General features: G+C 50.8%; 1 protein-coding gene across 1 annotated transcript in view; it reads right to left on the minus strand.

The window, feature by feature from the left end:
- The window catches only part of LOC142311865 (cholesterol transporter ABCA5-like), a 310,836-nt gene that overhangs the window by 183,842 nt on the left and 100,055 nt on the right, over nt 1–26,939 (minus strand). The window contains exons 6-8 of the mRNA XM_075350670.1: nt 13,107–13,333; nt 12,843–12,981; nt 3,622–3,807 (exon numbers count right to left, since the gene is read on the minus strand). Coding sequence (XP_075206785.1) covers nt 3,622–3,807; nt 12,843–12,981; nt 13,107–13,333 — 552 coding nt within the window. The remainder of the gene's footprint in view (nt 1–3,621; nt 3,808–12,842; nt 12,982–13,106; nt 13,334–26,939) is intronic.

Raw genomic sequence — 26,939 nt, forward strand, 5'->3', positions numbered from 1 at the left:
TACTGGGCTGAGGGCTATTGTAGGTTGTAGGCTTGTTGGAAGAGGTGGGTCTTGAGGTTCCTCTTGAAGCTTTCCACGGTAGTGGAGAGTCTGATGTGCTGAGGTAGAGCGTTCCAGAGTATGGGGGATGCACGGGAGAAATCTTGTACACGATTGTGGGAAGAGGAGATAAGAGAGGAGCAGAGAAGGAGATCTTGTGAGGATCTAAGGTTGCGTGCAGGTAGGTACCGGGAGACTAGGTCACAGATGTAGGGAGGAGACAGGTTGTGCATGGCTTTGTATGTCATGGTTAATGTTTTGAACTGGAGTCGTTGGGCGATGGGAAGCCAGTGAAGGGATTGGCAGAGTGGCGAGGCTGGGGAGTAGCGAGGGGAGAGGTGGATTACGCGGGCTGCAGAGTTTAGGATAGATTGGAGGGGTGCAAGAGTGTTGGAAGGGAGGCCAGAGAGCAGGAGGTTGCAGTAGTCGAGGCGGGAGATGATGAGGGCATGCACTAATGTTTTTGCAGATTCTTGGTTAAGAAAAGCACGGATCCGGGAGATATTTTTGAGTTGTAATCGGCATGAGTTGAAGAGGGCTTGGATGTGTGGCTTGAAGGATAGAGCAGAATCGAGGGTCACTCCAAGGCAACGAGCTTGTGAGACGGGGGTGAGTGAGCAACCATCAAGTTTGATGGAAAGGCTTGTTGGAGGAGATGAGTGAGGAGGAGGAAAGACAATAAACTCTGTTTTGTCCATGTTAAGTTTTAGGAATCGTGCAGAGAAGAAGGATGAAATAGCAGACAAACATTGTGGTATTTTGGTTAGTAGAGAGGTAATGTCAGGTCCAGAGAGGTAGATCTGTGTGTCATCGGCATAGAGATGATACTGGAAGCCGTGGGAGTCTATGAGCTGTCCCAAGCCGAAGGTATAGATGGAGAACAGCAGGGGTCCAAGAACTGAGCCTTGAGGGACACCGACAGATAGGGGGCGTCAATGCATCAATGCGGTGTGGTATCGGGGTGATCAGCCTGTGGCACTGCTGAAGTGTTATGGAAGCTCAGGTTGCTTTGATAGCAGTCTGAATTCAGCTCGTCTGCATTGTTGGGTCTGGTGTCTCTCATCTTTCTCTATACAATACCTCATAGATTCTCTATGGGGTTTAGGTCAGCTGAGTTTTCTGGCCAATAAAGCACAGTAATACTGTGGTTATTAAACCTGGTATTGGTAATTTTGGCAGTGTGGACAGGTGCCAAGTCCTGCTGGAAAATGAAATTTCCATCTCCAAAAAGCTTGACGGCAGAGAGAAGCATGAAGTGCTCTAAAATTTCCAGGTAGACGACTGTGCTGACTTTGGTCTTGATAAAACAAAGTGGACCTACAGCAGATGACATGCCTCTCCAAACCATCACTGATTGTGAAAACTTCACACTAGACCTCAAGCACTCTCCACTCTTCCTCCAGACTCTGGGACCTTTTTTTCCAAATGAAATGCAAAATTTACTTTCATCTGAAAACAAAACCTTGGACCACTGAGCAACAGTCCAGTTATTTTTTTCCTTGGCCCAAGTAAGACCTTTTGGTGTTGTCTATTGATCATGAGTGACTTGATACAAGGAATGCAACACTTGTAGCCCATGTCCTGGATATGTCTGTGTGTAGTGGCTCTTGAAGCACTGACTCCAGCAGCAGCCCACTGCTTGTGAATCTCCCTCAAATTTTTGAATGGCCTTTTCTTAACCATTCTATCAAGGCTGTGGTTATCCCAGTTGTGCACCTTTTTCTACCACACTTTTTCCTTCCAATCAACTCTCCATTGCTATGCTTCGATACAGCACTCTGTGAGCAGCCAGCTGCTTTAAGGCAGGCTTTGCACGTTGCGACATCGCAAGCCGATGCTGCGATGTCGCACGCGATAGTCCCCGCCCCCATCGCAGGTACGATATCTTGTGATAGCTGGCGTAGCGAAAATTATCGCTACGCCAACTTCACATGCACTCACCTGCCCTGCGACTTTCGCTCTGGCCGGCGACCCGCCTCCTTCCTAAGGGGGTGGGTCGTGCGATGTCATAGCGACGTCAAACGGCAGGCGGCCAATAGCGGCGGAGGGGCGGAGATGAGCAGGATGTAAACATCCCGCCCACCTCCTTCCTTCCGTATAGCCGCCGGCGGCAGGTAGGAGATGTTCCTCGCTCCTGTGGCTTCATACACAGCGATGTGTGCTGCCGCAGGAACGAGGAACAGCATCATACCTGTCGCAGCAGCGTAATTATGAAAAAGTCGGAGCCTGCACCGATGATACGATAACGACGCTTTTGCGCTCGTTAATCGTATCATCTAGAATTTACACACAACGATGTCGAAAGTGACGCTGAATGTGCGTCACTTTCGATTTGACCCCAACAACATCGCATGTGCGATGTTGCAACGTGCAAAGCCGCCCTAACAATGACCTTTTGTGGCTTACCCTCCTTGTGGAGTGTGTCAATGACTGTCTTTTGGACATGTATCAAGTCAGCAGTCTTCCCAATGATTGTGTAGCCTACTGAACCAGCCTAAGAGACCATGTTAAACGCTTAGGAAGTCTGTCACTGGCTGTAAGCCATAATCATTAACATTAACAGAAATAAACACTTGAAATAGATCACTCTGTTTGTAATGACTCTATATAACATATGCATTTCCTTTTTTGTATTGCATTACTGAAATAAATTAATTTTTTAATGATATTCTAATTTATTGAGATGCACCAGTACGTCACATAGGAGACACCAGAACTGATGAATATACATCACATAGGAGACACTGGGACTGCTATATGTACATCACATAGGAGACACTGAAGTGATGTATATATCATTTAGGAGACAATGAGGGTGATGTATACATCACAAAAGAGATACTGGGACTGGTGTATACATCACATAAGAGACACTGACACTGGTGTATATACATGACATTGGAGACACTGAGACTGTTACATATGCATCATATAGGAGAACCTGAGACTGCTGTTTATACATCACACATGAGACACTGGGACTGCTGTATGTACAACACATAGGAGACACTGAGGTGATGTATATATCATATAGGAGAAACTGGGGGTGATGTATACATCACAAAAGAGATACTGGAATTGGTGTATACACCACATAAGAAACACAGCGGCTAGTGTATATATATATACATCACATTGGAGACACTGGGACTGGTATATATGCATCACATAGGAGACATTGAGATTGCTGTATATACATTACATAGGAGATCGTGGGACTGTTGCATTCATCAATTAGGAGACAGTGGGACACTTACATTAGTATTCAGTAGTGAATGCTGAGTGCACGTGCTCATAGTTTACAGAGGGCTGGTGGATTGCAAAGCGGAGCCAGCAGCCAAAGCACTGAGGTCCCTGGGAATCTGCCCAGGGGCGGAGAAAACAAAATTGTGTAAAAACGACCCACAGGGCAAAGGTTGCCCACCCATGGTCTAGACATCATGTCATTCATACTATCACTGACCACTCGTAGAGACTTTGTGTCCCGTTAACAAAAGCCTTGCTACCAGCAAACATGTGAAGTCAGGATTTAATACAAATGATATTATGGGAAACTCTAAGCCGAGAGTGTGCATAGGTTACCTGTGTAATTCCCACTGAGAAGGCAAAAGTCGGGAAGATGCTTAGGATCACCTCCATAGATTTGGGGAAATCTTTCATTAGCAGAAGGAGGCTGAGGACAGATTGGAGAAAGGTAATGAAGAATCCTGCAATGGCTGTAGCTCGAGGACTCCTGATAAGAGTGATCAGCATGAAGGTGAAACACATCTGTGCAAAAACAAAAATATTGTCAGTGGCTATTATAGATCTTTCAGGACCGGACTACCAATCTGACAATTTTGGCACATGGTGGATGGCGCGGAACTGGCAGTGGGCTGCATTGGGTTCGCAGGATGTGGAACTTCTAAAAACCTCAAAAGAGTAGAGACCTATCAGAATCAGGTTCACAGACTAAAAACTCCTTAATTTATAAAATATTAATTTTATTAACAGAAGCAATTAATTAAAAAACACACTTCCACATTGTATAGAAAATATTCATATAGTGCCATACAACAATTCAAAAGATATATCCCCCTTATTATTGAAGTCATCACCAAGTGGCCATCACGCAATGCACTAATGCAACGTCTTCCTGCTGCCTACACAAAGAGGCAGACTACAGGTAAGTACGTATAAGAGGCACTCACCACTTATCATTGGAGAGGAGTGGGGAAAGATTGTTTATCTTTGATTTTATTTACTGGTCACAGATGGGTACTTTTACTATGATGAGGCACAGAGGAAGGCACTATTAGTATATGGAGAGACAGAGGAGGGCACTATTACTGTATTGAGAGACAGACGAGGACACTATTAGTGTATTGAGAGACAGAGACGGGCACTATTACTATATAGGGTTGTGACACCCAGGGTTATGGGGTACTCGGTCCCGGGCGGTGTATATCTGGGGAATGTCACTTTGATGGCCGTTGCCCGGTTCCATGCCCCGGACCCTTTTTGTAAAGGGAAAATGTGCTGCCCCGCGACAGCCGACGGGCTGCTCGGACCCGGATCCGCAGTGGCTCGAGGGGTATCCGGATCCGGGCGGCGTCGCGCGACACCCACTGAAATAAAAAGGGGATTTTTTGTGGTTTTTAGGGATAATGTTCGTGATGCCACCCACGGTGTGTCGTAACGTGAGAGACCACCGCTGCCGGTTTGGGGAAGCCCAGGGACGCTGGTGCGTGGCAGCTTAAGTTGTTAACCCCTCCGTGGGCAGGGGAGTTGTGTCCCGGGGTCCGGTGGTGCAAGGCGTGGGGAACCCGTCGTGTGCAAGGGGGGGTAACGTGTACTCACCAGGTAAACCAAACTCTTGAGCACTCTGTGGTCCTTGGACGGGCATGGTCGCTCTGTGTCCTCTTGGTGTTGCCTGTTGACCTGAAGCCTTGTCCGTTGGCACTGTGTATCCTACGTGTGGATCCCTTACACTTGGAGTGTTTCGGGTCCCGCTCACCTGTGTAGCTAGCAGGCTGAGCTTGCTCTCAGGGTTCACGCTTGGGATTTTCTGGACGGTTGTGGGAAGTCCTTTCCCCCTCGTTGCGCTAGTACCCCGATTCTGGAGTGGGTGGGGAACGGGTCCTGAAGATTCCGTTCCCCTCGGGTGAATTACTGGGCTGCGTGAAGCGACTTCCCAGCCTAGGGTCCGCGTACCCCGTCGTGCCCTGGTCCCTGCCCAGTTGTAGCACAAGGCAGCCGGCCTGCTCTCTGTAGCAGCACTGTGCTCCCTGCCACTACCCCCTGCGACCGGGGTTCCAGCTCCTTCTGGCCAGGCCAACGACTGGCACCTGGGACGGGTACAAGAGCCCAGCTCCACAGCGTGACCTGGTCTGTCACTGCTGTCTCTCTCCTCTCCTCTCCTCACTTGAACTCAACCTCAACTGCACTGACACTTCTGCCCTGCTTCTACCAGCCCTCCATCTGGGTGGCCCTATTCCCCTCAGGCTGCCCAATGGGTGTTTGGTGGGTGTGGTGCAGTGTGTTCCTCAGGATTTGTGTACACCTGCTGATGGCAACACCAAAGTGACAGGACCCATAACCAAGGAGGAGCGGGTACCATGCAGAAGGGCAGATTGCACAGCACCCTTGTGACGACCTGATAGGCCAGGGCGTCACAGAAATATTTACAGGGAATTAGATTAGTGTTCATGTCGCGGGCGGAGGAGGGGACGCTGCGCTCTCCCACTGCTCGGGTCCGGCTGCTGCTGCTGCTCGGTGGTGGCTCGAGCAGTAGGCCGGATCCCGGGGACTCGAGGGGCGTTCCTCGCCCGTGAGTGAAAAGGGGAAATGTTTGTGGTTTAGGGATATTGTCCGTGATGCCACCCGCAGTTGTGGTGAGGTTGGTGACACCACCGCTGCTCTGGACGGGGATCCCGGGAGCGGTGACAGGGAGCAGCTCAGATGTTGGTTCTCCCCTCCGTGGGTAGGGGGGTTGGTTACCCCGGGGCCCGGTGATGGGGTAGGGATGGTTGGCAGGCGGGTTACGGGGCCTGGTGAGGTGCAGGGTCGCGGGGGCAGCGCTGTGCCGCACGGCACGGTGGTACTCACTCAGCCAGTAACGAATACACAGTCTCCGGTAAAACAAACGGCTGGATGGACGGGTCCCACAGACGGCTGTGGTGTTTCTCCTCCCGGCAGGTTGATGGTGACTGCCTTTCCCTGCACCTGTGTAGTGTGTACGGTTCCAATGGGTTCCCACCGGTAACCCGCTCCCCAGCTTGGATGGGTGCTGAAGGAGCCCCTTTTGCCCGCAGGCTCTGGCCCTGGGAACTTTAGCCTTGGCGGTGACTGTGTTTCCCTTCACGGTTTGAGCTGTCGCCTTCTATCGGGATTTGGCTGCTGGGAAACCCCGGAGGTTCCTTTCGCTAACGGATTTGACAATTTCAACGGCGACTCCTAGCCTTGTCGGGGTCCGTAAGCCCTGCCGGATGGTGCTGGCTTCTCTTTGTTCACCGGTCCGGTACCGCCGGGCCACCGCCCGTCCACGGTCCCTACGGTTTGCTCTGATTAGCCTCTCCTGCAGACGGTCACCACCGTCTGCCAACCTTGCTGTTTGTGCCCGGGCCACACACCCGGACACGGTCAGTCTCCTCCTTTACTACTTCACTCTTCCTCTCCTCAAACTGAACTCACACTGACTCCTTTTCCCGCCTCCAGGACTGTGAACTCCTCGGTGGGCGGGACCAACCGCCTGGCCCACCCCCTGGTGTGGACATCAGCCCCTGGAGGAAGGCAACAAGGGTTTTGTGTTTGGCTTTGGTGTGCCTAACCGGGGTGTGGGGTGTGTTGGTGTAGTTCCTGTAATGACCTGGCTTGTCCAGGGCGCCACATTCATATGTGACTCCACTTGCGGTGTTGCGGCTATGTAGATGGAGCCGTCGCTGCACAATGTCCACTACTGGTGCTGGTGTTAATGGTAGCCTGGTTGTTAGACCCTCCGCAAGCAAGGCCAGGCCCCAGAGGGTAGGTGTAATGATGGGCATCGGAAGAAGGTAGTCCACATAAGAGGTTCAGTGCAATTAATTCTTTACTCACTTTTTGATGTTAACTGGTCACCCGAGGCCGACTGGTTTCACCTTCAGGTCCACTTTGTTCCAGTGCCAGTGTAATAATCTGGTACCTTCTTCCCTTGCACCTGTCTCTGGTTGGTGGGTCCCCGTGGCGTAGAGCAACTTGGGGTCCCCATCCAGTGATGTTTCTTTCCACTGCTGTCCGTATGACAGTAGCGTGAACCCTGTGGGGTTGGAGTCTCTGGTCCTGTCCCCGGCTCTCTCTTTGCTACTGAGTCTCGGATTTTTAGGGTCAACGAGGTCCTTGATTGTCCCCTAGCTGTGCAGATGTTATCAGGCCTGCCTGAAGCTTTATGCCTGACCTATGGTCCTGTACCCCGTTGGTGCGTAGTTTCGGGAGTACTCCACCGTACTCCACCGGCAACTACCCTCCTGGGCACCAGATTACTGTCAACTCCTTGTCAGTGTGTCTCCTCAAGTCCACCTTCACTCTCTCCTCTCTCTACTCCGACTATCTGACTGTCCACAGTCTGCCCCTCCCACCTGGTCAACTAGTGGACTGGACTGGCTCCACCTCTAGGCGGCCATCCGTTGGTCCGACCCTAGCTCTGTACCTTTCTATGGGGGATTGTTGGGGAAAACTGGGATTACCTGGAGTGTTTGTGTGTTGGGGATGCAAAACGTTGTCGCTCCCTGATGCCTTCAGGAGCGCTACAGAGACACAGTGGGGGCACTATTACTATATGGAGTCACATATGGGACACTATTACTATACGGAGGGACAGCTGGTGCACTATTACTATATGGAGGTGTGCCGCCCCCACGTCAGTAGCAGCCGGGTTGCTCGGATCCGGACCTGTGGTGTGGCTCGAGGGACTCTCCGGACCCGGGGGTCACGCGGACACTCTGAATGAAAAGGGGACGTAATTGTACGGGATTTGCCGTAGTCAGTCTGTTACGCCACCCACGGTGCGTGGTGAAGTGTAGCACCACCGCTGCTGTTGAGGGGCACCCAGGGGCGATGGAATAGCAGCTGGTTGTTAACACCTCCGTGGGTAGGGGTGGTTGCCCGGGGGCCTGGTGACGAGGTGCAGGGGGCCAGTGATGGCAGGGGCCGGCGTGCCTGGTCAGACCAGGGAGTCTCAGGTTACTCACGATTAAATAAATCAGACAAGTCCAGTAGTTAACCAAGGTGCTGGTGGCCGGCTGCCGCGGCCGGGTGTACTCGGGTCCCCCACCCGGGCTGGTGGTCTATGTCACTTTTTCTCTGCCCTGCTCTGTGATGTGGTGGACTTCCCGGTGTGGAACGCGGGAGTCTGCTCCCGGTCTTTTGTGTACCTGAGAAGCCGTGCCCGCTTACGCTGACCCGTGGGATCTGTCGGGTCCTGGCGGATGACCTATCCCTCTCGGTGGGTGGTTGTCTGCTTTTGGGACTTTGGTTGGGACAGGACCTATAATCCTGCCCTCAATTGGTTAATTAACTAGGCCATTGGTTCCGGTCCTTGCTTCAGGGTCCAAGTACCCCATCTGTGCACGGTTTACAGGTCGGTTCTCCGGTGTCGGTACCGGCGGGCTACAACCCTGCCACGGTCCACCTCGGATCTCCCATTCTGCCGTTTTCCCGTCTCCTGTCAGACACGGACCACCGTCTGCCACCTAGCCTTTGCACCAGGGCTCCAACCCCGACTCTACTGCTCTCTGTACTTGAGCTTCACCTCCTCCTTCACTCCTCTCCAAACTTGAACTCAAGCTAGACTACTGTGTTTCCCGCCCCGGGTTCTCCAGACCCCTAGGTGGGCGTTCTCCATCCGCCTGGTCCCGCCCACTCGTGTGTCTGTCCTACCCTGGGGGAGTGACTAGGATTTCAGGTCGGCTGTATGTAACCCTGTGAGGAATGGTGTTATGCGGGGACTCTACTGTGTGTGCGACCCCTGGCGGTGCCAGGGCGTCACATTCCCCCTTGGTTTAATGCAGACTCTCCGCAGGCTGTCCAACCACCAACATTTATTAAACTGCATCTGCTTTAAAAGGGAAAGAGATGTATTTCGACATAAAATAATAAAACATTTCAAACACTTCTTCCCTTGACGGGAGGCACACATCTTAAACGTTAGAAACGGAACGGACCGGACCACCTTCTGTTCGCCCCCGCCACCCAAACAACCTGTTCCCTGGTGCCACCACTAAGAAACTGATAGGCACCCCTTTGCCTAAGTACAGGCACGGGTCCGGGTAATGCCCACACGGGCCAGGTAAAAAGTTTCTTACTCGGCAGTCCTTGTTACGGGTCCCACGGTCTGGAGGGTAGTCACCGGTTGCAATGATGACAGGGCCTCGGCCTACTCCACCGCAGCCCCCCCCCCCCAAACGGCCCCCCTGGAGACCGAGTCGGTGCTACAAGAAGGTGGACGGAAATTATTTACAAAACCCAAAAGTTCTTGGGGTGGCCTGCCAGTTCACAGCCGTGGTCCATATTTAAAACTGCGGAACTGTAGAACTGTCCCAACGGGGACACATAACTGAGGTAGCCGGGAATCTGCTACCTATTCATCCTCTGTTACTGTAGATGGTGAAGTGGGGTAGGGACACAGCTTCCCTTCAATGTTCACCCATTTCTTAATATTTAGGGCGAACCACCCCCTTTCCATGCAGTGACGGATGTAGGAGACCAGCTCTCCGGGCTCCAGGTCTCTGTCCGGGTGTCCTGTGTGTAGGTGAGAGGCTACATCCCTCCGGGACACGAAAATTTCGGCATCCATGCCCGGCTCGTATATGTACCCCCACCCTCGCTCGGGGTTAAAATGGCGGACCTGCCCACGATAGGTCGGACTCCGCACCCGGAAGGTGGATTGCTGGAGATGATCCTTTTCTAGGTAGGTCCGGTACAGCACCTCCGCTTTTCTCTTCTCCCGGGCAGCAATCTCCTTTCTGAGCTGTTTTTTGCTGCCGCTCCCAGTATGGAGCATGGTCTTCAAGCTCCTCCCCCTGCTCGGGAGCTCGGCTCATGCGGATGCTCTCACTGCCGGCCACCACCGGCTCCATTCTCAGTGGAGGGCTCTGCTCCATAGCCTGTTCCGCTCCACGGCAGGTACACTCCGGCTGCTCCACAGCTGGAACTGGATACGGGTTGATGCTGGGAATCACGACCGGGGCTGACTTCCGGGTTGACTCTGCCTCCGATGCAACCGGGCGGACTGCCGGGGCCGGTCACATCATACGCGCAGCCATCTTCATGGCCGTGGGTGACGTCATCTTTGGCGCGGCTGGGCTCGGGGCCGGCGGAGATGTCTTCCGGGCTTCGGGCTTGATCGTGGCTAGTGCGGGTGCCGGAGCGGGGATTTGCTCTTGGCTTGAGGACCCCTTTGCCGGTTCCTCGCGGGCAGATGCAACGAACTACGCTGCCGGGACTTGGGGCAGCGGACCGATTGGGTCACTAACTACAGGTGCGTGCAGCGAGGGAGGCGACGTGGCGGACGGGGGCAGATCGAGCTCCTCAGCCAGTTGGCCTGGTTCCTGTGGAACACAGGGGCGTGGGTCGCTTACCCGCTCCTCCGAGGCCATCTTTTTTTCGTGAGCCTGAACGGCTGCAGCCAGATCACTCATCTTGGCCGTCCATCTCGCCAGCAGGTAGTTAACCTTGGCTTGGATCTTGCGGCACAACCTCGCAGTCTGGGCTTCTACCCAGTCAGCCGTCCCGGGAGCAGGCTCCTCCGTCATTGGGTTGCCGGACCGGTCAGACATCCTTCCACGATGGTGTCCAGGAGCAAAAGATGGCAGCGTCCTGGCGTCCCTGCCCTTTATCTCTTCGGGTCACATGCCGCAGCTTCTCCGCCCGCCCCCTTGGTCTTTTGCGAGCACTCTCCTCGCGCAGCTCTCTAGTTTTGTTTTTGGCCTCAGGGTGTTACATTCTTCCGGCTCTGTTCCCAGGGGGCGGGGCTTCAACTTCACGCCCTTTCTCGGGGAAGAAGACGCTGGGTTGTCGTTTTTAGTGCCTAAAAATGGCGGTAAAATGGCGGCTTTTCAAGATTTTTGCAGTGGAGCACCGGTGACAGTCCAGAACAAGGCGCACTTCCACCAGGTAGGTGGATGGGTTTGAATCCTATTCGTGACGCCAAGTGTCGGGGTGTGCCGCCCCCACATCAGTAGCAGCCAGGCTGCTCAGATCCGGACCCGTGGTGTGGCTCGATGGACTCTCCGGACCCGGGGGTCACGCGGACACTCTGAATGAAAAGGGGACGTAATTGTACGAGATTTCCCATAGTCAGTCTGTGACGCCACCCATGGTGTGTGGTGAAGTGTAGCACCACCACTGCTGTTGTGGGGCACCCGGGGGCGATGGAATGGCAGCAGGTTGTTAACTCCTCCGTGGGTAGGGATGGTTGCCCCTAGGTCTGGTGACGCGGTGCAGGGGGACGGTGATGGCAGGGGCCGGCGTGCCTGGTCAGACGAGGGAGTCTCAAGTTACTCACGATTAAATAAATCAGACAAGTCCAGTAGTTAACCAAGGTGCTGGTGGCTGGATGCCGCGGCCGGGTGTACTTGGGTCCCCCACCGGGCTGGTGGTCTGTGTCACTTTTCCTCTGCACTGCTCTGTGATGTGGTGGACTTCACGGTGTGGAACGCGGGAGTCTGCTCCCGATCTTTTGTGTACCTGAGAAGCCGTTCCCGCTGACGCTGACCCGTGGGATTTGTCGGGCCCTCGCGGATGCCCTATCCCTCTCGGTGGGTGGTTGTCTGTTTTTGGGACTTTGGTTGGGACAGGACTTATATTCCTGCCCTCAATTGGTTATTTAGCTAGGCCGTTGGTTCCGGTCCTGGCTTCAGGGTCCAAGTACCCCCTCTGTGCACGGTTTCCGGGTCGGTTCTCCGGTGTCGGTACTGGCGGGCTACAACCCTGCCCCGGTCCACCTCGGATCTCCGGCTGCCGTCTTTCCGTCTCCTGTCAGACACGGACCACCATCTGCTACCTAGCCTATGCATCAGGGTTCCAACCCTGGCGCCACTGCTCTCTGTACTTGAGCTTCACCTCCTTCACTCCTATCCGAACTTGAACTCAAGCTAGACTACTGTGTTTCCCGCCCCGGGTTTTCCAGACCCCTAGGTGGGCGTTCTCCATCCGCCTGGTCCCGCCCTCTCGTGTGTCTGTCCTACCCTAGGGGGGGTGACTAGGATTTCAGGTCGGCTGTATGTAACCCTGTGAGGGATGGTGTTATGCGGGGACTCTATTATATTTGCGACCCCTGGCGGTGCCAGGGCATCACAGAGGGACAGATGGGGCACTATTAGTATATGAAGACACAGATGGAGCACTATTCCTATATGGAGGCAGAAATGGGGCACTGTTACAATATGGAGGAATGAAGTGGCACTGTTACTATATGGAGGCTCAGATGCGGCACTTTTACTATAGGGAGGGTGCAGAGATGGGGTGCTACTGCTATATGGTGAGACAATGGTTGTTTCACAATTGTAGAAGCATACAGCTTACAGCTGTATAATGCCACTTGCTGTGAGCTCCCCCTAGTGTTGAGTAATGGTATTCCAATTTTTTTTCATTTGTGTGTAGAGGATTTGGAGCTATGTATCAGAAAAAAAACAAACAATGCTCCAGCCCCTATCAAAGATAATGTATGAAACTGCTAAGCACAGAATTGTGGACCTCAAATCAATATTGAAGGTACACATTATTCCAGGCCCTAATAAATTATACTTAGTAAAATGTCAAGCAATAACAAAAGCACATATTATACCTACCGATGATAAACCATACAGGAAAAATAACAGCAGGATGACGCCATAGGAGCTTTGCATAAATATATAATCCTGTGTCAGCAGAGTCATAAGATTCGCTATGATGAACAGGTTGCAGGCGTACATTATGGCCCAGGATAACCTAGACATGGACAGCAATCAGTGCAAAGAGTTAACAATTTTAAAGAAATCCACGTTTCCTTTATGGAGATACGTTTAAATGGGTATTCCATTATCAATTAATGGGCATAACGTCTGACAGCTCACCAGAAAGCGAGGTCTCTCAGCCTCATCAGGCCCATGATTTCTCTCATCTCTCGCCGCTCTCTTGAGACGTACAGGGACATCAGATACATCACACAAACGAAGCTCAGGTTTATGAAGAGCAGGTAGGATCCAATGTGCAGATTCAACCTCCACGTATTGATCACAGACAACATTTTGGTAACTCTGATGGAAGCCATGTTTTCCCATATAGAATGATTGGTGGTCATCTGTAAACCAGAAAGTTGGTGGCGATGTCAGCATGAGGTAATATAAGATTTGAAAAGCACCTCTTTTAAAAGAGGCGTCAACTTCCGCGATCAGAGGTGATCACAGCGGAAATCCAAGGCTGGCCAAACAGGGGCCACTAGAGGTGATGTGCCGGGAAAACGGATTACACCTCCATAAAAAAATATTATATATATATATTTTGTATATATACAGTTAGGTCCAGAAATATTTGGACAGTGACACAATTTTCGCGAGTTGGGCTCTGCATGCCACCACATTGGATTTGAAATGAAACCTCTACAACAGAATTCAAGTGCAGATTGTAACGTTTAATTTGAAGGTTTGAACAAAAATATCTGATAGAAATTGTAGGAATTGTACACATTTCTTTACAAACACTCCACATTTTAGGAGGTCAAAAGTAATTGGACAAATAAACCAAACCCAAACAAAATATTTTTATTTTCAATATTTTGTTGCGAATCCTTTGGAGGCAATCACTGCCATTGCAGAATGTTCCACTTTTTTGCACTCATGAACTCCTGGGTAGCTTTGGCTGTATGCTTGGGGTCATTGTCCATCTGTACTATGAAGCGCCGTCCGATCAACTTTGCGGCATTTGGCTGAATCTGGGCTGAAACTATATCCCGGTACACTTCAGAATTCATCCGGCTACTCTTGTCTGCTGTTATGTCATCAATAAACACAAGTGACCCAGTGCCATTGAAAGCCATGCATGCCCATGCCATCACGTTGCCTCCACCATGTTTTACAGAGGATGTGGTGTGCCTTGGATCATGTGCCGTTCCCTTTCTTCTCCAAACTTTTTTCTTCCCATCATTCTGGTACAGGTTGATCTTTGTCTCATCTGTCCATAGAATACTTTTCCAGAACTGAGCTGGCTTCATGAGGTGTTTTTCAGCAAATTTAACTCTGGCCTGTCTATTTTTGGAATTGATGAATGGTTTGCATCTAGTTGTGAACCCTTTGTATTTACTTTCATGGAGTCTTCTCTTTACTGTTGACTTAGAGACAGATACACCTACTTCACTGAGAGTGTTCTGGACTTCAGTTGATGTTGTGAACGGGTTCTTCTTCACCAAAGAAAGTATTCGACGATCATCCACCACTGTTGTCATCCGTGGACGCCCAGGCCTTTTTGAGTTCCGAAGCTCACCAGTCAATTCCTTTTTTCTCAGAATGTACCCGACTGTTGATTTTGCTACTCCAAGCATGTCTGCTATCTCTCTGATGGATTTTTTCTTTTTCTTCAGCCTCAGGATGTTCTGCTTCACCTCAATTGAGAGTTCCTTAGACCGCATGTTGTCTGGTCACAGCAACAGCTTCCAAATGCAAAACCACACACCTGTAATCAACCCCAGACCTTTTAACTACTTCATTGATTACAGGTTAACAAGGGAGACGCCTTCAGAGTTAATTGCAGCCCTTAGAGTCCCTTGTCCAATTACTTTTGGTCCCTTGAAAAAGAGGAGGCTATGCATTACAGAGCTATGATTCCTAAACCCTTTCTCCGATTTGGATGTGAAAACTCTCATATTGCAGCTGGGAGTGTGCACTTTCAGCCCATATTATATATATAATTGTATTTCTGAACATGTTTTTGTAAACAGCTAAAATAACAAAACTTGTGTCACTGTCCAAATATTTCTGGACCTAACTGTATATATTGTATATCAAATCTGTCGTATTATTATTTTGTTTTTTATTTTTTTTTTAAGCTACTTTTTCTTTTTCTGTCTTGTGGCAGTCACTGGGGCTTTTTTTGCCCCAATGTTCCAAATTTTTTATTTATTATCAAATAAAATGACACACTTGGATCATGACACAGCAAAAAATGTTCTTTATTTTTCACTTTAATCTATTTTGTGACTTTTTTCTAGCACAAAAAGTTTCAAGTTCCTCTAATATGGCGCAAATTTTTATCCAAAATATAACAAACAAAAAATCACACCAGGGACGGAATTTTGGAACTTTTTTTATGAAGTCACTACTAATGAATCAGCTGAAAACATTTGGAAGCTACAAACTTTGCCCAAAATGATGAACGTTGAAAAAAAAAAAAAAAGAACAGAAATAAAAGAAATCAAAAGGCAAGAATTAAGAGAAGCATAAGGCGTAAATATAAATAAATAAAGATAATATAATAATTAATAATAATAATGATAATAAAAATACCTTCTCTCCATTGATGCGGAGAAGGCCTTTGATCGAGTCAGCTGGGAGTTCATGGAGGCCTCATTGCGTCGAGTGGCACTGGGCGACAAATTCATACAGAGGGTTTCTTCCCTTTACAAGGGCCCCACAGCCAGAGTCAGAGTTAACAGATTTCTCTCCTCCCCAATTGAAATACGCCATGGTACTCATTAGGGGTGCCCCCTCTCCCCCCTACTTTATGTTCTAGCCATTGAGCATATAGCCACGGCTATCAGAAACAACTCTAACATTCACGGGGTAGCTTCAGGGGGGTACATAAAGCAGTTCTTTACGCAGATGAGCTACTCCTCAGCTTCGAATTTCCTTCCCATCATTAATTCAAGAATTTGAAAAATTTAGCCACCTCAGTCATTTTAAAGTCAATTATTCCAAATCAAAGGCATTTTATTATTATTTTATTATTTATTTCTAGAGCACCATTAATTCCATGGTGCTGTACATGAGAAGGGGGTTACATACAGAATACATATACAAGTTACAGTACAGAGGGAAGAGGGCCCTGCCCTTGCGGGCTTACATTCTATAGGATTTTGAGGAGGAGACAGTAGGTGGGGTGTAGATTGGGCGGCAGCTCTGCACTGTGGTCGGGCAGCAGCTCCGCACGGTGGTCGGGCAGCAGCTCCGCACGGTGGTCGGGCGGCAGCTCCGCACGGTGGTGAAGCAGTAAGGTCATTGTAGATTATAGGCATTTCTGAACAGATGAGTTTTCAGGTTCCGTTTGAAGCTTACAAGGGTAGCAGATAGTCTGACGTGTTGAGGCAGCGAGTTCCAGGAGACTGGGGATGCTCGGGAGAAGTCTTGAAGTCAGTTGCGTGAGGAGTGAATGAGAGAGGAGGAGAGAAGGAGATCTTGGGAGGACCGGAGGTGACGTGTTGGAGTGTAGTGGGAGATTAGTTCAGAGATGTACGGAGGAGACAGATTATGCACAACTTTGTAGGTCAGTGTTAGTAGTTTGAATTGGATTTAAGATTGGGAGCCAGTAGAGGGACTTGCAGAGAGGAGTAGCGGGGTGGTATTGAGGAGAGAGGTGGATCAGTCGGGCAGCAGAGTTAAGGATGGACTGGAGAGGGGCGAGCGTGTTAGGGTACTTTCACACTTGCGTTGGACGGCTTCAGTTGCTATCCGCAGCCTTGAGGAATTACGGTAACCGTTGCAGGAAACCGTTATATTCCTCATAGACTTCTATTAGCTACGGATAGCAACGGATGGTCTTGCATTGCATCTGCCCCGCGGCGCATCAGTTGTTTTGACGCTGACCGTCAGTGACCGTCGGGCGGATGGAACGCTGCATGTAGCGTTTTTCTGCACTTGGCGGAGTGTCAAAAAAACGCAACCTGCAGGATTCCGTCGGATTCCGTTAACGCATCCGTCTTTACACAACTGCGCATGCCCAGATGTGTGAAGTTGAGGAAAAAAAACCTATAACGGATTGCGTTATTTTGTACGATCCATAGCATCCGTTGTGCCACTATATGCAACGCATCCATTGCATGCGTCACACAACGCAATGCTACGGATCCAGTCCAACGCAAGTGTGAAACTAGCCTTAGCAGGGAGGCCACAGAGGAGGATGTTACAGTAATCGAGGTGGGAGATTGTGAGGGCATGCACTAGTATTTTTGTAGATTGCGAATTGAGGAAAGGACGGATTCTGGAAATTTTTTGGATTTGAAGACGGCAGGAGGTGGTGAGGGACTGGATATGTGGTATGAATGACAAGGCAGAGTCAAAGGTCACTCCGAGGCAGAAAACTTTTGGGTACTAGAGAGAGCATGGTGTTATGTATTGAAATAGATAGATCAGGTGGAGAGTGTAGGTGAGATGGAGGAAAGATGATTTTGGCCACATTGAGCTTTAGGAAGCGAGAGGAGAAAAAGGAGGATATATAGCAGATAGACACTTCGGGATTCTGGACAGCAGAGATGCAACATCTGGGCCAGAGAGGTAGATCTGAGTGTCATCGGCATATAGGTGGTACTGGAAGCCATGGGACTTTATGAGTTGTCCCAGGCCAAATGTGTAGATAGAAAAAGTAAGGGCCCCAGGACAGAGCCTTGAGGGACGCCAACAGAGAGATGGCGGGATGAAGAGGTTGTGTGGGAGTGGGAGACACTACAAGTGCGGTTGGAAAGGTATGAAGAGATCCAAGAGAGGGCAAGATCTCTGACACCAAGGGAAAAGAGGATCTGTAATAGGAGGGAGTGGTCAACAGTATCGAAGGCTGAGGACAGGTCTAGAAGGAGGAGTATGGAGAAGTGCTTGTTAGCTTTGGCAGTAAGTCATTCATGATTTTAGTCAGGGCAGTTTCGGTAGAATGATGTGGACGGAAGCCGGACTGTAGGTTGTCAAAGACAGAGTTAGATGAGAGGTGGGAGGAAAGTTCAGCATGGACATGCTGTTCCAGGAGTTTTGAGGTGAACGGGAGTAGTGATATGGGGCGGTAGCTGTTAGTAGAGGTTGGGTCGAGGGAAGGTTTCTTTAGGATAGGTGTGACTGTTGCATGTCTAAAGGCAGAGGGGAAGGTAGCAGTCGTTAAAGATAGGTTGAAAAGATGGGTTAAGGCTGGAATAAGGATAGTGGTGAGGTTGGGGAGGGGTGGGATGGGGTGGGGTCAGGTGCACAGGTAGTAAGGTGCGCTTTTGAGAGAAGACGTGCAAGCTCTCCTTCGGTGATGGTGGGGAGGAAGTTTATGGGGGAGGGGCAGTGGTCAGATATATGAAGGGGTTGTGGTAACTGAGCAGGGAAGACTTGCCTTATTTGGTCGATTTGTTTTTTTTTTTAAATGAGTGCCAAAGTCTTCTGCAGAAATGAGGGAAGTTGGAGGGGGCAGTGGTGGGCGAAGGAGGGAGTTGAAAGTATTGAATAACTGTTTGGGGTTGTGTGTTAAAGAGGATACGAGGTTTCTGAAGTATTCCTGTTTAGCGGAGGTGAGGGCTGAACGAAATGTGTGAATTGCATTTTTGAGTGTGGTGAAGTCTTCCGGGGAGTGCGTTTTCTTCCACCGCCGCTCTGCAGCCCTAGACACTTGCCGAAGTTTTTTAGTGAGGCTGTTGTGCCAGGGCTGTCTATTGATTCGTCTCACTCTGCCATGCACAAGGGGAGCGACTGAATCAATAGCTGATGTGAGAGTGGTGTTGTAGAAAGTGGTGGCGCTGTTTGTGTCGTGGAGTGACGATATGGAGGACAGAGGAAGGATAGAGTCAGAGAGGGTGTGCATGTTGAGGTGTCCAAGTTGTGAGGTCAGAAACGGAACAGAGGCAGGTGAAGATAAGATCTAGTGTGTGTCCATCTTTATGGGTGGCAGAGGTGGACCACTGAGTTAGACCAAAAGACGAAGCGAGGGACAGGACTTTGGAGGCTCCCGATTGGCGGTTGTCAGTGGTGATGTTGACGTCACCCATGATGATCGTGGGAATGTCAGCAGAGAGAAAGTGTAGAAGCCAGGCAGAGAAGTGGTCTAGGAAGGCAGTGGTAGCGCCCGGGGATCTGTATATGACAGCCACTTGGAGGTTAGAGGGAGAATAGTTTCGGACAGAGTGTACTTCAAAGGAAGGCAGGACAAGGGAGGGAAGAGGTGGGATTGGGTTAAAGCTGCAGTTGTTAGAAAGAAGGAGACCCACTTCTCCACCCAGTCTATTGCCAGGGCGAGGAGTGTGGGTGAAGTGAAGGCCACCGTAGCATAGTGCAGCAGGGGAGAAAGTGTTGGAGGGTGTCAGCCATGTTTCGGTAAGGCCCAGGCATTAATTATATCCCTTCCTGACTCTAATTCACATTAAGGAAAATTTCGCTTTAAGTGGCAGAAGTCTGCCATTACCTATTTAAGGATTTCACTCCCCTCGGACTTCTCCAGGTTATACCACCTTAACAACCTTCCGCTCCTTACTAGGACAACACAGGATCTTAATTCGCACAATAACAAAAGATTGTCTTGGTTCGGACGTATAAACGTCATCAAAATGGATGTCCTACCCCACTTCTTGTAAATGTTTCAGACAGTGTCTATAGCTCTTCCCTCAGCCTTTTTTTCCAGTTTGCAAAAAGCTATCATGCGCTTCGTGTGGGGGGGTAGACAATCGAGGATAGGACTTAATACTCTACATATGTGACGCCCCTGGACTAGTCAGGTCGTCACAGGGTACTGCACGCTCTTTATCTCCCAGTGCAGGACTCAACCCCCCATGACTCTGGGTTTCCAACTTGCAGCACTGCCTCCATCAGCATACAAAATCCCAATCACACCTCGCACCACTCCCTGCCAGGCCCACCAGTGAGCTGCTGAGCTGGAATAGGGCCGCCCTCCTAGGGGTCAGGCAGGGAGGTGGGAGTTGGAGCACCCATGGGAGAAGCAGATTGGGTTGCAGACAGTGGTCTGGACCCGGAGGAGTCGGAGACCCGGCCGCGGGATATTGGGACTGGTTAGATGATAAATAGCAAAAGAAACACCAGTTGGTGTTTCTACAGGGACAATGCTCACAAATTAGATTAGTGAATAGCACCAGTGAGGAATTAATTGTTAAACTTAGCTTTTAATCTTATTCATTAAAATTGTGCAATATATTAAAAAATACACATAGGATCACCCTGCGGGTAGCCAAAGGTCTGTATTCCCACACCGTGTCAGGGTACCTTTGGGCAAATACCATTAGGGGATAACAACCATGTGTGTTGGGGATAGTAGGGTCAAGCTGTCAGTATGCAGAGTAGTACAGGGGATTAATTTGGATATACCAATCCCATAGACATTAACAGCAGGATACAACTTTAACCCCTTTATCAAATATCCAACACACAGATAAAGCAATAATAAGGAAGGGTCTCACCCATTTAGATGATCTTCCAATGCTTAATACAGCAATTTCTTATTGGAGGGGTCACAGCGGGGCTTGAAATCTGGGCTTGATGTAACTTGCCCTATACCCCCTTGACTCCCGTCCTTACAAGGACGGTCCACATCTGAACCTATGTCCTTGTACACAAATGCCCCACATGCCTCCCGACGCGTTTCATCACAAATAGTGACTCCTCAGGGGACCAAGCATGGCCGAAGATGTAGAGGGCCAAAAGATGGTGTGGCACCTGCAGGGTCCATACACCAAATGCTGCAAACTGTTAGCCCCATAAGTGATGACCTATAAACGTATGGTCAGGGCCCACACAGCCAATCCAAACAACTTCCAATCAGGTGCACTTCATAATCGCAAGTGGCCAAAATAGACACTCACCGCCCCTTTAGGATCATTCCCACTGGGTTACACGTGTACTGGTGTTCCTCTGTCATGCAGACTCCATAATCCCGGTGCGTGCATCGCATTTCCGGGTTGTGTATGCGAGAGCGAGGCTTGGACCTGTTTGCACCATGTGATTAGACACGTGATCCGCCGCGTCATCGCTTGCTTCAGAGAGACGCTGCAGAGTAGGGGCATCCAGATAAGTTATGTGTGTGAGAACGCGGCCACACCTGGCACCACGTGATGAAACACGTGATCCGCCGCGTCATCACTTCTTTCAGAGAAGTACTAATAGATAAGGACACGCCCCCAGGGCATCCAAAGGGGTTATAATAGCAAATTAATACCGCCCGTTACGTGCTTTATTGGTCTGTAACGCCCTAGCAAAGTTCGATTAAGTACAATTAGGTATCGCCGTACAGCCCCTCTAGATGGAAAGGGGGGACAGATTCACGTCACATAATGTAAACATTGACACGTGACTAGGCACGTGATCTACCACGTCATCCCTTCATTCACGGGGCGCTTCAGTGCGAAGACACGCCCCCAGGCAATCTGCAGGGGGCTGTAAATTGCCTGTTATGTATTTTGCTGGGCAACCACAGCCCTGGTTGAAATACCATATGAGTTCGTGCCACGTATACCTCACGGTGAAAGGAGGGTCACATCACACGAATACACACTATCATATACCCAGGCACGTGGTCCACCACGTCATCATTAATACAGTACAGGTTATTGTCGCGGGCGGTGGAGGGGACGCTGCGCTCTCCCACTGCTCGGGTCCGGCTGCTGCTGCTGCCCAGTGGTGGCTCGAGCGGTAGGCCGGATCCCGGGGACTCGAGCGGCGTTCCTCACCCGTGTGTGAAAGGGGGTGGTTTAATTTAGGGATATTGTCCGTGACGCCACCCACGGTTGTGGTGAGGTTGTGACATCAGCGCTGCTCTGGACGGGGATCCCGGGAGCGGTGACAGGGAGTAGCTTGGATGTTGTTTCTCCCCTCCGTGGGTAGGGGGGTTGGTTGTCCCGGGGCCCGGTGAGGGGGTAGGGATGGTTGACAGGCGGGTTACGGGGCCTGGTGAGGTGCAGGGTCGCGGGGGCAGCGCTGTGCCGCACGGCACGGTGGTACTCACTCAGCCAATGATGAACACAGAGTCTCCGGTAAAACAAACGGCTGGATGGACGGGTCCCACAGGCGGCTGCGGTGTTTCTCCTCCCGGCAGGTTGATGGTGACTGCCTTTCCCTGCACATGTGTAGTATGTACGGTTCCAATGGGTTCCCACCGGTAACCCGCTCCCCAGCTTGGATATGTGCTGAAGGAGCCCCTTTTGCCCACAGGCTCTGGCCCTGGGAACTTTAGCCTGGGCGGTGACTGTGTTTCCCTCTCACGGTTGAACTGTTGCCTTCTGTGGGTTCTTGGCTGCTGGGAAACCCAGGAGGTTCCCTTCGCTAACGGATTTGACAAATTGCACGGCGACTCCTAGCCTTGTCGGGGTCCGTAAGCCCCTGCCGGATGGTGCTGGCTTCTCTTTGCGTACCGGTCCGGTACCGCCGGGCCACCGCTCGTCCACGGTCCTTACGGCTAGCTCCAATAGGCCTCTCCTGCAGACGGTCACCACCGTCTGTCAACCTTGCTGTTCCGTCCGGGCCACACACCCGGACCACTTTCTGTCTGCTCCTCTACCACTTCACTCCTTCCACTTCCAACTCTAAAACTCAACTCTTCTCAACTCTTCCCGCCTCCAGGACTGTGCACTCCTCGGTGGGCGGGACCAACCGCCTGGCCCACCCCCTGGTGTGAACATCAGCCCCTGGAGGGAGGCAACAAGGATTTTGTGTGACTTAGGTGTGCCTGACCGGGGTGTGGGGTGTGTTGGTGTAGTTCCTGTGACGTCCTGGCTTGTCCAGGGCGCCACATTATCATACGTTAAAACACGCCCCCTGGACTGGCCGGTTATATTAGAGCGGGACCAGTGTGGGGTTCATTAGATCGCTCAGGCAGTATATCATTATTTAAATAACATGGACTCAATGTGAGTGTGTCAGAAGTTGGTGTATTTTAAAATGTACTTTAAATAAGGCGGAAAAACTCTTCCACCATGTTAGTAACATAAGGCTAGTTGATGACCCCAAACTGTCCGATAATATTTTGGCAGACTGAAAAATGGCGAGAGTTTGTAAAAGCCAATAGAAGGAGTTAAGATTCAAGATGAAAGAGCAGGTCAAAGAACATGGCTAGCCGTGGGGAGGAGAAAAACTAAAATATAACAGCCATATTGTAGCTGCTCGTTAAGGCCTTGAGGTGTCACAGTGTCCAGCCTAAAGATCCACCTAGCTTCGTGTTGCAAAATCAAGCGGTCCCAATTTCCGCCCCTGATGGGTGGTTCGACCTTGTCAATACCAATGAACGAGATCACACTCTTCTTTCCACCATGCACATTATTTACATGGCGGGCCAGGGGGTCTCTCTCTTATGTTCCATGTCACCCACATGGTCCCCGATACGTCGTCTAAATTCTATGATTGTTTTGCCAACGTACTCTACCCCACATTCGCAGGTGGCTTTATAGATAATCCCTCGGGAACGGCAATTAATATAGTGGCGTATATCAAATTGCTCATGGGTGACATTGGATTCAAAATTTTTTGAGGATTTTATGAATGGACAAGCCACGCATTTCCCGCACCAATAACAGCCTTTGATGTTGGATTTCAGCCATGTTTGTTGCTGAGGTGATTGGAAATGGCTGTGGACGAGTCTATCCTCAATGGACCGTCCTTTTTTATTGGTGACATGTGGGTATACACCAATCTTATCTTCAAGATCTTTGTCCATTTGAAGAATAGACCAGTGTCTTTCCAAGATATTTCTTACCTTGTGTGAGCCATTGGAATAGGTCATAATGAACCTAATCAAACCCTCATCAGTTTTTTTTTACAGGGACTGGGACCAGGAGATCCGCTCTATTCATTTTTTTGGTGTCATTATAGGCCTTTTTTAGGACCCTTTCAGGGTAACCCCTCGCCAAGAACCTTTTCCTGAGATCGTTTGCCTGATGTTTGAAGGAACCCTCATCCAGGCAATTTCTACGCATTCTAAGATATTGCCCCTTGGGTATTCCCTTTTTAAGGGGAATTGGGTGATTACTTTCCCATCTTAGAACGGAGTTGGTAGATGTTGGTTTTCTGTATGTGCTCGTTTTTAGGGTGCCGCCTTCCATTTTTGTGACCAGGATGTCCAAAAAGGGTAGAGTAGTGTGGTTTGCCTCATAAGTAAAATGTAGTCCAATGGGGTTGTCATTCAAACTTCCCACAAAGCCCTCAAGTGCACTCTCAGAGCCCCGCCAGACTATAAACACGTCATCAATATAACGTGCTCAGAGTTCCACTCTATGGATGTCATCTATCTCGTCCTCGCCGGCAAAGACCATTGTCTCCTCCCACCAGCCCAGGAGCAAATTGGCATACGAGGGGGCACAAGGGCTCCCCATCGTGGTGCCCCTGCGCTGGTGGAAGAACTTGCCGTCGAAGACGAAATAGTTTCTGGTTAGACAAAATTCGAGTGCTCTCAAAATGAAGGCGTTGTGCTGAGTGAATTGACAACCCCTAGTTGACAGGAAAAATTCCACCGCCTGAAGGCCCTTGTCGTGCGGTATGGAGGAATACAAGGCCTCCACATCGATACTCGCCAATATGCAGTCATCATCCACACATATCCCTTCAATTTTCCTCAGAAAATTGGTGGAGTCTCTAGTATACGACTGCAAAGATGTGACAAAAGGTCGCAAGACGATGTCCAAATATTGACCTAAAGTTTGACATATGCTGTTAATTCCCGACACTATTGGTCTACCCTTTATTGGATCTAATCCTTTGTGCACTTTTGGTAATCCGTAGAAGGTGGCAATCACCGGATTCTGAGGCAGCAGAAATTCATATTCCCTCTTGTCAATGGATTTAGAGGCCAATGCCTCGTCCAAGAAGATTTTTAACTCAGATAGAAACAGCTTTGTGGGATTTTCCTTCAAGATGCCATAACCCTCTCTATCCTCAAGGAGGTCAAGACACATTCTGCGGTATCTTTTGGAATCCAGGACCACCACATTGCCACCCTTGTCAGAGGGCTTAATGACAATGTGGTGATCCTGCTCCAGTCCCCGCAGAGCATTGATCTCCTCCCTGGTGCAATTGAAGGATGTAAAAGGGTTCTGCTGTCTCGGTTTTTTATTGTATTCGTGTGATGTGACCCTCCTTTCACCGTGAGGTATACGTGGCACGAACTCATGGTATTTCAACCAGGGCTGTGGTTGCCCAGCAAAATACATAACAGGCAATTTACAGCCCCCTGCAGATTGCCTGGGGGCGTGTCTTCGCACTGAAGCGCCCCGTGAATGAAGGGATGACGTGGTGGATCACGTGCCTAGTCATGTGTCAATGTTTATGTGACGCCCTGGGCAAGCCAGGGGTCACAGGTCATAACACCACCACACCCTACACCCCAGATAGGAACACCAAGGCTAACCAAAAATCCTTGTTGCCTTCCTCCAGGGGCTGATGTCCACACCAGGGGGTGGGCCAGGCGGTTGGCTCCGCCCACCGAGGAGTTCACAGCCCTGGAGGCGGGAAAACCAGGCAGATAGAGTTTGGAGGAGGAAGTAGAAGAAGGTGAAGTGGTAGAGGAGCAAGACAGTGAGAGTAGTGACAGAAAAAGTGACAGTTGAGAAAGCCTGAAGTTGGTCCGGGTGTGTGCCCCGGACTGAGAACAGCAAGGTCAGCAGACGGCGGTGACTGTCTGCAGGAGAGGCTGCTTGGAGGTTGCCGGAAGGACCGTGGACGGGTGGTGGCCCGGCGGTACCGGAGCGGTATACGAAGAGCAGTCAGCACCATTGGCAGGGGCCTTTCGGATCCCGGCAAGGCTAGGAGTCGCCGTGAATTTGCCAAATCCGTCAGTGAAGGGGACCTCTGGGTCTCCCAACAACCAATTCCCGATTGAAGGCAACAGTCCGACCGTTAGAGAGAGACACCGCCACCGCCAGGGCACCAGTTTCTCAGGGCCAGCACCTGCGGGCAAATTAGGGCTCCTCCGGCCCATAACCAAGTCGGGGAGCGGGTTACCGGTGGGAACCCATCGCTACCATCATCATCTCAGGTGCAGGAAAAGGGACCATCACCGTCAACTACTGGGGAAAAGCAACTGCAGCCGTCCGTGGGAACCGTCTTTCCAGCCGTGTGTTTTACCGAGAACTGTGTCACCGTCTCAGGCTGAGTGAGTACCACAGTGCCGTGAGGCACAGCGCTGCCCCCGCGTCCCTGCACCCCACCAAGCCCTGCACTGACCCTGCCATCCAGCATCCCCCACCTCATCACTGGGCCCCGGGACAACCACCCCCTACCCACAGAGGGGAGAACTAACAACTTTGCTGCTCCCTGTCACTGCTCCCGGGATCCCCATACAGAGCAGCGGTGGTGTCCATACAATCACCACAACCGTGGGTGGCGTCACGGACAATAAACTATCCCAAAAACCAAACCCCTTTAACTCACGGGCGAGGAGCGCCGCTCGAGTCCCCGGGATCCGGCCCATCGCTCGAGCCACCGAGCAGCAGCAGGCCGCAGCAGCCGCAGCAGCCGGACCCGAGCAGTGGGAGAGCGCAGCGTCCCCTTGGCGTCACGAACAGGATCTTACCGCTCTGCCGTTGGGTAGAGGTGCGCCTTGTTACCGCCGGAGGTGTCCGGCTGAAAAATTTCGGAAGCCGCCATCTTTGGCGCGAAAAGTTCCCACTTGAGCGTCTTCTCGAGTAGCGGAGGCGCGAAGGCCAAGACCCCGCCCCGATAGAGGAGGGGCCGGAAAGAGGCTAAGGGGGACGGAAACAAGATGTCTGCGCCCGACGGAGCCGCTGGAGGAGCGGTGGTCGCAGCCGCAGTGGCACCCGTGGATGGGAATGGGCCTGCCCAGGTCCTGGCCGTGCTGGCAGGAGGTGCCGCGGCCCCCGCTCTCGCTCAGGTGATGCCGTTCTCCTTGCCCTATGTGCCCGGAGCTACCTGGCTACCGCAGTATGACGGGAAACCTGATGCTTTACAGGTCTTCCGGAAAAAGCTTAATCCGTTGCTAGAACTGTACCCCCTGACTGATAAGCAACG

Source organism: Anomaloglossus baeobatrachus, chromosome 5, assembly GCF_048569485.1.
Source record: "Anomaloglossus baeobatrachus isolate aAnoBae1 chromosome 5, aAnoBae1.hap1, whole genome shotgun sequence".
Lineage (NCBI taxonomy): Eukaryota > Metazoa > Chordata > Amphibia > Anura > Aromobatidae > Anomaloglossus > Anomaloglossus baeobatrachus.